The sequence below is a fragment of the Tachysurus fulvidraco genome, chromosome 25 (genome assembly GCF_022655615.1).
Source record: "Tachysurus fulvidraco isolate hzauxx_2018 chromosome 25, HZAU_PFXX_2.0, whole genome shotgun sequence".
In the NCBI taxonomy this organism is placed as follows: Eukaryota; Metazoa; Chordata; class Actinopteri; order Siluriformes; family Bagridae; genus Tachysurus; species Tachysurus fulvidraco.
In genome coordinates this window covers 13,210,014-13,221,329 of record NC_062542.1, presented here as the reverse complement: position 1 = coordinate 13,221,329, position 11,316 = coordinate 13,210,014, and the positions used below count along the sequence as shown (strand labels likewise).

At 36.0% G+C, this 11,316-nt stretch overlaps 2 protein-coding genes across 5 annotated transcripts in view; both read left to right on the top strand.

The window, feature by feature from the left end:
- Positions 1-3,951, top strand: part of LOC113660682 (anion exchange protein 2-like) — a 29,740-nt gene extending 25,789 nt beyond the window's left edge. For all 4 annotated transcript variants that reach the window (XM_047808625.1, XM_047808626.1, XM_027174368.2 and 1 more), the window contains 7 exons: positions 801-1,058; positions 1,164-1,253; positions 1,345-1,508; positions 2,010-2,263; positions 2,648-2,817; positions 2,941-3,114; positions 3,373-3,951. In XM_047808625.1, the coding sequence (XP_047664581.1) occupies positions 801-1,058; positions 1,164-1,253; positions 1,345-1,508; positions 2,010-2,263; positions 2,648-2,817; positions 2,941-3,114; positions 3,373-3,453 (1,191 nt within the window). In that variant the 3' untranslated portion in view covers positions 3,454-3,951. The remainder of the gene's footprint in view (positions 1-800; positions 1,059-1,163; positions 1,254-1,344; positions 1,509-2,009; positions 2,264-2,647; positions 2,818-2,940; positions 3,115-3,372) is intronic.
- A 2,546-nt stretch (positions 3,952-6,497) lies between these two features.
- si:ch1073-406l10.2 (uncharacterized protein LOC100536977 homolog) lies at positions 6,498-9,060 on the top strand. The gene is made up of 4 exons (XM_047808628.1): positions 6,498-6,739; positions 6,998-7,108; positions 7,300-7,401; positions 8,046-9,060. The coding sequence occupies exons 1-4, from the start codon at positions 6,548-6,550 to the stop codon at positions 8,133-8,135; spliced, it is 495 nt and encodes a 164-aa protein (XP_047664584.1). The 5' UTR covers positions 6,498-6,547; the 3' UTR covers positions 8,136-9,060.
- Positions 9,061-11,316: the final 2,256 nt, after the last annotated feature.

Sequence of the window (11,316 nt, the reverse complement as noted above, 5' to 3'; positions counted from 1 at the left end):
TAAGTAGTCAAGTCAAGTCTAGAAGTTTTTATTGTCACTTCGCAGTACATAGTGAAATCATTCTCCAGGACAGAAGTATAGTGCATAATGTGCAACCTAGTGCAAACAGTGCAAGATGAACAGTGCAAACAATACAATACGCTACAGGAGAGATACATAAAGTATAGCACTGACCAGAGTACAGAGAGTAATGGCATTGTGCAAACAGAGATGATTAAACAGTAAGAAGGTTGTAAGCATGTACACTTTCAATAGCAGCACTGACATTTTGTGCAAACAGCGTTAACGTGTCTGTGCATAAAGTAAACCCCTTATGTGAATTCAATGCATGTTAATTGCCTTCTCTTCTAACTAGCTAGCATGCTAATCGTCATGTAGGGATTTAGGCCAACTGTATAGGATATTAGAGTCTATTTGCATTTACAGACGCTTACCAAGGTGTGTCTGAAGCCAGCTTTCTTAAAAAGACATTCTGAAGCAAAACATGTCCATAAAACCAAACCAGTCAATGTTGCGAAGATTAAAACAGCAAAATATAAATAAAAATACACTGAATTACATTAACATTAACGTGCTTAACATCTCCAGATGTACTGAAGGCTAATAATTTAGGTAGAAGGGGTTCAGCTCACTCGAAAAGGTGATCACTTGAGAATCCCTAAGTAATGGAAGACCTGTTTGAGTGTGTATGAGCCGAGATGTACAGTATGAGACCGAACTGTGTTCTTGGTTATGACTGATTAGTCTTCAGTGTTACAATGTAAGTTGCTTTTCTAGCATGGATTTTACTTTTCGTTTAGATATTTAAGGAACACCCACTGAAGCGCTGCCCGCTCCTCAACGAATCCATGTTAAATGACACTGAGAGCTCACTGGTAATCTCACTGGAAGAGAATTTTATATCCAACTCATCAGCATCAAACAGCAGTTCATTGGTGCCGGAGAGGATCGTCGGCGAGCCGAACACAGCCCTGCTTTCTCTGGTCCTCATGGCAGGAACGTTCTTCATCGCGTTTTACCTGCGCAAATTCAAGAACAGCGCCTTCTTTCCAGGCAAGGTAAGATGAAATCTTTGTTAATCCTTATGCAAAGCTCTTCCATCTAACATCGCTGTGTTATGGGGTGTGCTAGATTGCAATGAGTTTTCTGATTTTTGGTCCCAGCTGCGGAGGGTGATTGGAGATTTCGGTGTTCCCATCGCCATCTTTATCATGGTGCTGGTGGATTATAGTATTCAGGATACGCACACGCAAGTAAGACAATCTGCTTCTGATTATCAAGTATTACTACTATTACTACAACTAATAATGATCGTATTGTTGATGGTGTGTTTGGTGAGTGCAGAAGCTGAGCGTTCCTTATGGTCTCTCTGTGAGCCCTACGAGAAGGACCTGGATTATTAACCCTCTAGGCTCTAAGAACTCTTTTCCTATCTGGATGATGGCAGCCAGTGTACTTCCTGCACTACTTGTGTTTATTCTCATATTTATGGAGACACAAATCACCACGTGAGTATCTCAACCCCGAACGTAGGGTCAAACCTACTTGAATTGGTGGTAGATGAATTTTGGATTTGAAGAAGAAAAAAAAAAATCGAAAAGAAAGTGATGCAATGTAGAGTTTGAGGACATATTCCAGAGTGTGAGGGGAAAAAATCGAATTATTCACAAATTAAAAATTAAGATACTGTGTGAATGATAATATGTTTGTGAAGGGGTACGAAATTTCAGAAATCATAATCAATGAAATTTATTATGTGATTTTTTTTTTACTTTGAGTTTAAACCTAATTTACTCACATGTACAAACACACTGTCAGTATTGTAGTGAATTAGTACCGAAATTTACGTAGTGTAGTGAGATGTTTGTCATTAATATGATGTAAGTCACTGAAATAAGAGCAAATGTTAGGGACTGTTAAAACATCTCCAGGATCCAAAAAACCCCTCAGACTCCAGAGTGTTAAATGATTCCTGAACTCGTATTTTGTGTGTCTGTGTCTGTGTACAGGCTGATCGTGAGTAAAAAGGAAAGAATGCTGGTTAAAGGTTCAGGGTTTCATCTGGACCTTCTGCTGATTGTGTGTGTTGGTGGAACCTGCGCTTTGTTTGGCTTACCCTGGATGGCGGCCGCGACCGTCAGGTCCGTCACGCACGTTAACGCGCTTACTGTGATGAGCAATGCCGTTGCCCCTGGCGACAAGCCTCGAATTCAAGAGGTCAAAGAGCAAAGAGTCACAGGACTGTTGGTGGCCTTGTTAGTGGGTGAGTTATTAATTCACATCATCATCATCGTAATGATCATCATTTATTTAAAAAGTGATTTATTACAAACACTGATGTCGATCTTGATACATTTTTTAAGATGCTAAAATAAAGTCTAAAAATTTTTACTAAAGAAAGTTGGTTTAATTAATTTAATTTAATTTAATCAATTTTAAAACAAAAGTAAAGAGGAATCCTTTAGCAGTACCGGAAGAAGGAACAAAGAAAAAAGACGACTAATGAAACGAAGGAAACGATAAAGTTAAGAAAACCACAATAACTAAAAAAAAAAGGTAAATAAGGTAGGACATATCAGGAAACTAGCAAAACCATAATATCTAGATATGCTTGTGTGTGTGTGTGTGTGTGTGTGTGTGTGTGTAGGTCTCTCTATCGTGATTGGTAATGTGTTGAGTCTGATTCCTCTCGCTGTGCTATTTGGGATTTTCCTCTATATGGGTGTGATGTCACTCAACGGTATTCAACTCAGCGAAAGAATGAAACTGCTGCTAATGCCAACTAAATACCACCCAGACGAAATCTACGTCCATAAGGTACACACACAACACACACACCATGTTTAATAGCTCACACCCTCTATCTTGTCATTATACTATTTTTTACATTATTAAACTGTCCTCTGAACAAGGAGCTGAAAGTGTTGAGCTGTGTTTCAGGTGCGGACGCTGCGCATGCACCTCTTCACTGGGGTGCAGTTGGTGTGTTTGGCCATTTTGTGGGTGGTCATGTCGACGGCAGCGTCACTCGCTTTCCCTTTCATCCTCATTCTGACCGTACCACTTAGGATGTTTGTCTTACCACGGATATTTAACCCACTTGAGATGCAGTGTGTGAGTACACACACACACACACACACACACACACACACACACACACACTCACACACACACACACACACACACACACACACACACACTGTATATTGTTTTACAGTACATACACTCACTGTCCACTTTATTTGTTTAAACAAGATAGATAGATAGATAGATAGATAGATAGATAGATAGATAGATAGATAGATAGATAGATAGATAGATAGATAGATAGATGACACAGTTGTCTCACTCTCATCTCATGTCTCTCTGCAGCTTGATGGCGATGACGCAGAGCCCACGTTTGATGAGAAAGAGGGCGTGGACGAGTACACAGAGATGCACATGCCCGTGTGATACGCACATCTGCTTATTACACTCATCTTCTTCTTCTTTCTGTCCATCCACGCAGAGGGATTTAACTCACGTCAATTTCACTGCCAGTAGAAATAGGAGTGAAGAAAGCGCTGCTGCTCAGTCTTAATCTGGAAGATCACAAAAGTTCAAATGTTATATTCCATTTCATCTCGTGCTTTGTTGCCATGACAACAATACATTTACATATCGAAACGAAAAATCTAGGTGACTCAAAACGCGCAACCAACAAGTCGCTTCCCAACAAAGTATTATCAAGTAATCAATATTATCAAGTTATCAATGTTAATTAATATTAACAATTAAGAAAATATTGAATGTATTTTAATATATCGGAATTTATGTGAATCTAATGTTATGGTGTTGATTAAGGGTGTGTGTGTGTGTGTGTGTGTGTGTGTGTGTGTGTGTGTGTGTGTGTGTGTGTGTGTGTGTGTGTGTGTGTGTGTGTGTGTGCGTGTGTGTGTGTGGGTATGTGTACCCAAATAAACGGTGTTACTTCGTTGTTGCCAATAATTAAATTGTTAGCAGTTTAGATGGTAAGATAACAAAGACGACAAATTAACTACGACAAATTAGCCTTAGACGTAGTTTTGGTGCCGGACTCCACCCCTTTTCTGTCAATAATTAGTGACCAAAGCTTCCATTCCGGTTGAATTATTTTAATATAGAGATTATGAACAGAATTTGATTAGAAAGAGATTATGAACAGAAATTGTTTTTAAATTATGTTTTAAATATATAGGTAGCTGGTTTTCAGTCTGTGGTCTTTTTCATGTATTACTGTAAACAACAACATATTTTCCTAATTTCTATGGCAAAGATCCTAAACCTGAGGTATGTTGGGTTTATGCTGATATAAGATGAATTTTTTCTTCGATTAACAAGGGAAATACTGTATAATTTTGAAAAAGCAAATTGGAGTCTATTAGCAGCATCTAGCATAGCCTGCTAGCCTAACCTTCTCATCTAAATAATAACATGTAAGGAAAGTGACTGAAATGGTGTTATGCTTTTAGCTAATATTTACTTTAAAACAATTCTTAAGCCTTGTGACTCATAGTATGGTAAAATTAATACAAGACCCCCATGACACTACAACTATAGCTACATTGAACTAGTAGCAGCACATCTAATACTGGTTTTTATCATTTATTAACATAATGCTAATTAAGGATAAACCGTATGTCACTTCAGTTGTTTTGGGTTTAATATTACATTGAGTACATCAAAGAGTGTGAAAGTGTGTATGAAAGTCAGCAAGTTACAGTGTTAGCTGTCCAGGTTGTGTTGCTGATGTTTAATTCTTACAGTGTTCGCCCCTAAACTTATTGAATACCTTACTTTATTTAATATTTTATGTTTTTTTAGATAATGGCTAGCTATGAGTTAGCTAGCTAACTCGCCACACATCTATTCATTTCATATTATTATTATTATTATTATTATTATTATTATTATTATTATTATTATTATTATTATTATTATTATTATTATTATTATTATTATTATTATTATTATTATTTATGCAAGGCAATCATGGTGGTAAAAGACAAGTACAATCTTTAATTAGTTTTTTTTGTTTTTGTTTTTTTTTTTTATTAACCAACACAACATTTTGTTTTCTTTTGTCTGTTATAGCACTAAGAAATGGATTTTTTTGTTTTTATTTTAATACAAAAATGATGAAATATGGGTTCATTCCTGTTTTGTTTCTGTTATAAATAAATATATCATTATTTTCACTTTCATTTATTTTTAGAGAACATATTAAAAATTCTTAAACACAATCAGTACAAACATTGGATGCCTTCAGTTTCTTTCTGATATTTTCCCTCAAACTTGCGCGACTCTAAATAGATTTGTTTTGTACTTTGTATTAAAAACCTTAATGAAATAGACACTAACTTCTTCAATGTTAATTGGTCTTTTGTTGCATGTTCGCATTTGCTGGTAATAATCACATCACACAGATTCTGGATCTGCACCTTTCTGTCTCTGCACCATCACTTTTGGCTCTTTAGCTGCTGTGGAAGAACTGGAAGAATTTACTAACAACTAGCAAGTGATAAGCTATAATAACTATAAATAATAACTGGCTTCTGAGGTTGTATGTGATACATGTTAGGCAGGTAAATAGATTTGTATTTTAATATCAAGTCATCTACTACAACATTTACAAAAAAGTCAATGCGAACATAACATAAGGCTAAACATTATGCTAGCATTAAAAATGCAATATCATCAACTAACCATAGCTAATAAGGGGGGAAAAAATCTAATGTTGTGCCTCAAAAAAAAAAAAAAAAAAAAACTGTTAGTTTATTGCACTCACAGGGGTAGGGAATGTGTTAGCTAGCTAAACATGCTAGTTTCTATATGATGTTAGAAAAAGTGGAAAATCAGTGATAAAGCTAAAGCAACTTGAAAAGATGCTGTATTTGTTTTTTTAATTCTTTTATCATTTATCACATATACATTAGAACACATTCTTCTGAAGAAATTCTTTCTTCACATATCCCAGCTTTGGAAGTTGGGTTCAGAGAGGATTAAGGGACTTGCTCAGGGGCCCAATAGTGGCAGCTTTACAGTGCTAGGGCTTGAATCCATACCTTAGGTCAATAACCCAGAGCCTTGAGTTACCAACTGCCCTGAATATGAATATGACATAACAATAATGATAATAATAAGAACCTTGCTACTGTATGATGTAGGGATAGTCCACCACTTGGCTTCACTCATGGTGCTATAGTGTATGTGAAACAGTATATCAATAGTGTATATTCTTTGAGCAAATCAATACAGCTTTAACAGAATCCCCCAAGGATTCTTTGCTGCTTAAATCAATGTTTTCTATCATATTTGCTTTCACTGCTTGGGTTGTTTGTCAGCATGGCTAAAAGCTGACCTTTATCAGTCAATCGAATCAGACCAAAGGCCATAATATTAACCAATCCAATCTCAACAACAAATCTATGCCTGCTTCTGGATGTTCTATGTTAGTATTGTGTTAATGTGTAACGTGTTTTGATCTCAGAGCTTCTTTGCTGTGCTCCACAGTTCAGAGTGTGTAAAGATGGCCGTGTTACCGTATGTCGTGTTTTTTGTTGCTGTTGCGTTTAATTTTTCTGCAGCTCAAAATGATTTCTCAAAGCTCCCAGAATCCTACAAGAAGGGCGTGATACTCGCAGAGGCACAAGTTAACTCACATACTAGTGTCCAGACCCACTTCCTTTTCTTCAAAAGCCTAGCACAGTCCAGCATCGAGGTATCAATGCTTTTTTCAAAATGTATTTATTTTAGCTTGCCTTTATGTCGATTTCCACAGAGGCCACAAAGCGTCAGGGATTGTACAAACTCTTATGCATTTTAAATGATTTTGTTTTATGAATTGTTTGATTTTGTATTTCTTAAAACATATAAGATCTGACACATAGAAATGTTTGTCTTTTAAATCTGAATGATATGTGATTAGTGTTTGACATGTTTTAATGAATCTCTACTTGTTTTTTTTTTTTCTCTCCAGGCAGGATTTAATGTAAACTACTTTTACCATCACTTTTACCTCAAAGCCACTAAATGCCCTCGTGGAGCTGAAAACGCTGACTTGAAGAAGTGTCCATTCCGAAACGACAGAGTGAGTGAGAATACAGAGTCACAGAAGTGTAACAGAATGTTGGACTGAGTTTGCTCAGGATAAACACCACCTCAAACAATATGCACACTTTATCCAATTTCATATGCTGGAATTGGTTACATTATATAATATAATTATGACATAATTGCACATAATGCATGAGATACATAACCATTTTTTTTCCTTCCCAGCCGGTGATTGACTGTGCCGTCTGCTACAAGACGTTGGAGGGGGAGATTCAGATGGAACCAAAAGCATACATACACTGTGTCCATAAACCCTTGCTAACAAAGGTACATCTGAGACATCCATTATTTTCACACATAAAATCAAATGGAATTTTATTGATATTTGTTGTAAATATACTGTAGTGTCATACAAAATGGTCGGAAAACCAAATAACATCCAGATGACATGGTATCCGAGATGCTTTTCAGCTCACCATGCTTGTCAAGGGTGGTTATATGAGCCTATTTACCAGCTCAAACCAGTCTTGCCGTACAAAATATTATGTCTGTTGGTTGTTTACTTATAACTGTGTGTAAATTCTACATCCTGTTGTGTCAGAGAGCCCCATGATATCAGCAGTTTCAGAAATACTCTAAAGGTTGACATGAACATTAAGCTCTTGAGGTGGATTTGCATAATTCTTTGCATTGCACTTAAGCTACCTGATTGGCTGCATGAATGCCATGTACACAAGTGAAAAAAAAACATTTTGGTAAAAAGTCCATCATAAGCAAAGTGCATAGGTACATAAAATACAAGAAGTAAACCAATATTGTTTTCTTTTATGTAACCCTCTAAAAATTTGCATCACACTCTAATAACATTTTGTGTGTGTGTGTGTGTGTGTGTGTGTGTGTGTGTGTGTGTGTGTGTGTGTGTGTGTGTGTGTGTGTGTGTGTGTGTGTGTGTGTGCTGTTTTTCTCTGCAGGAGATGGAGTCGTCTCGGACAGAGCACTGTAAAAAAATGTCTTTCAGCAGTGGATCTATGACTCTCCTGGCCTCGACTGGATCAGATTAACAATGTGTGGATGTAAATGTTATGTTCTTTAGCTGATTTGCAAATAATCAGTGATCGGTTATCATTAATTGAGTTAAGTTAACTACAAACTAACAATATAGTAAGCAAGCTAAACAACAAACTACAATTAGAGAAAACAGGCTGAATAACAAATTAGCATTATCATGTACAGGCTAAACTACAGTAATAGCAAGCAAGCTAAGCTACGAACTACAATTAGAGTAAACAATCTAATCTACAAACTACTATTATAGTGAACAGGCTAAACCACAAATTAGAATTATAGTGAACATGCTAGCTCACAAACTACTATTATAGTGAACAGGCTAAACCACAAACTAGCATTAGAGTAAACAGGCTAATCTGCAGTTACAAACTATAAACTAGCATAATAGTGAACAGGCTAGACTACAAACTAGCAGTGAACAGACTATGGACCTGAACATTGAAATGCACTAAAGAATGAACCAAAATGAACAAAAGATTTTAATCATTATTGATTCAGCATTAAGAACACTTAATCTATTGGATACTGTGCCATCATATCAACAAACAAAGCAAGAACTACCTCTTATGTACTTTATTACGGTAAAAAAAACAAATATTTCCACAAAGACATTATGTATGTATATATTTCAGACAACAAATAAATAAAAATATTTAAAAAAAAATAAAGAAATGAAAAAAATGATTTCATGTAATAAAAAATAAAAATAATAATAATAACAACAATAATTAAAAGAAATGTTTAAGAAATAAAGAAATAATAAAGGATATTCAAACATAAATAATACAAGTTAGATTTTTTTTATCTAACTTTATCTTTTTATTTTTTTTCACACTGAGTGATATTTTGTAATTCATACAGTTCATGTTAAATGTTTAATGATGATGACATCAGTAATAAAGACCCTTTTTATCCCTATTGATGTGTCCACATGCCAATATTTTGAACACAATCTTCACTTCACAAATTCATCCTGATAGACTGTAGATGGTGCTACAACAAAGTGGGATGTAAGTAATACAAGAAGTGCTTTCATTTCTTGGAAAAGGACAAAGAGAAACAGGAAACAATGGGAATTGAGTGAGTGTGAGATGGAAAGGTTCAGTTGCAGAATGACACAGTGTGAGGGGACAGTGAGACAAAATGTGTGTGTGTGTGTGTGTGTGTGTGTGTGTGTGTGTGTGTGTGTGTGTGTGTGTGTGTGTGTGTGTGTGTGTGTGTGTGTGTGTGTGTGTGTGTGTGTGTGTTGTTTGTGTGTGTGTGTGTGTGTGTGTGTGTGTGTGTGTGTGTGTGTGTGTGTGTGTGTGTGTGTGTGTGTGTGTGTGTAGGTATAACTAATGATGTATAACGTGTCTTGAATACCAATAAAGCTCCACTGAATTCCAAAAAGAAAGAGATTTGGAGACAGATACACTGGGGGAGGGGAAAGCTGTGTGTTTCCTGTTGCATAATCTCTGTCCTGTTTTTCTCTCTAACTCTGAGATTCCAATGGAATTAATCCTCGGTGAATTTGTAACGTCTGTCTGCCTTTCTTTCTTTTTCACTTTTGTTCTCATTGCTCCACTCCCTCAGGAGTAACAAAGACAGCAAACCAGTCAAACAGACTGAGTCTGAGTGTCTAGAGAGTTCGTGTGTAAGATGGCAACACTGTTTTTGGTCGTTGTGCTGTTTGGCTGTGTATGGAGCGTTGGTGGTCAGGCTGAGCTGATGAAGCTCGACGATGGCTATAAGGCTGGAGCCGAGCTGGCTGTGAATCAGGTTAATGCACACCCTGGTGTGCAGCAGCACTTCAAGTTCTTTAAAAGCTTCAAGAAATCTGAAGTGGATGTGAGTATAGAAGCTTCATTTTCTCCAAACTGATCTTTAACTATTCTAGTCTATAATTAATAATAATAATCTGATTTCTCTTGATTTGTAACTGATTTGTTTGTAACTACCTATAAATATATCTAACTGACCTGAATACAGATCTTATTGGGGATTTTTTATTTTTTTTTGGTTGTTATTCTGCCTGATGTTACCCAATTTCTGTTACATCAATTTCCTGCCAAAAAGAACTTGAGAGAAAAGACGTGTTTTCCTGTAATTGAATAACTGTAGTTGAAGAAAAGATGAGAGATTTTGTTGTGGTTTTTAGCCATTTTGTACTTTGCCTTAAGGCCTTTAATTTTACACTGACATTATACCTTTGTTCTACAAAAATTATAATGTATATGGTCCAGTTTTTGTTGCAACCCTATAATGATTGTTTTCATTTAATCTGGACTCTACTGTCTACAATTACTGTGTGTCATTTGAACAAGAAAGTCTAATTTGATTTGTTTACATTCCCAATACATTACAATATCCAAAAATATATACTGTATCCAAAGTGAAAAAATTTGGAATTGGTTATCAGTGTAAACGCAGGCAACTTTTTATGTTAATATCAGGCGGGATTTGGAGCGAAATACCTGTCTCATCACTTCTACCTGAAGGCCACCCGATGCTCTAAAGTCACTGCAGCTGAAGAGTTAAACAAGTGTGCATTCAGAAACGACAGAGTGAGTCAATTTTCCTTTCACACTTTCTGCATATTATGTAATCCAGATTAATTCTTAATACTAAATAATGCTTTGTGTTTTTTTTTGTTCCCCAGCCTCTGATAGACTGTATGACCTGCTACAAAACGTATTACGATGAGATTCAAGAAAATCCCAAACCCTACATCCACTGCATTCACAAACCAGCACTCACACAGGTCAACAGAGCAAAATGTGCACGTTACATTTAGTAGTTACGTTTGATACATTTGGTAGTATATAATATCGTTTCATTAAAAATTAAATATAAAGATTTGCAGTGATTTGTGCATACATTTCCTGATCTAGCAAATTCTCTGCTAGCTTAATAGCATTAAATCAGCTAAGTTCAATCATTAGCAGTTAAATTAAGCTTAAAACATAGCAACTACCAATATTTGTTTTTACTTTTTTTACTTAATGCTCAATTGTATAACCCTAGCTTGTGTTTAGCTTTATTTTGAGGCTAACTGCCTATATATTAACAATTTGTAGTTAGCGTCTGTACCATAATTCCATAATCAGAAAAAAAAAACTGGCATACCTGACTTGTACTCTGTGTGTGTGTGTGTGTGTGTGTGTGTGTGTGTGTGTGTGTGTGTGTGTGTGTGTG

Excerpts from the sequence above, each read along its gene's own strand:
- si:ch1073-406l10.2 (XM_047808628.1), top strand. The coding sequence starts at position 6,548 with ATGGCCGTGTTACCGTATGTCGTGTTTTTTGTTGCTGTTGCGTTTAAT. Across the intron at positions 7,109-7,299 it reads GTCCATTCCGAAACGACAGA|CCGGTGATTGACTGTGCCGT; the intron begins GTGAGTGAGAAT and ends TTTCCTTCCCAG. Across the intron at positions 7,402-8,045 it reads ATAAACCCTTGCTAACAAAG|GAGATGGAGTCGTCTCGGAC; the intron begins GTACATCTGAGA and ends TTTTCTCTGCAG.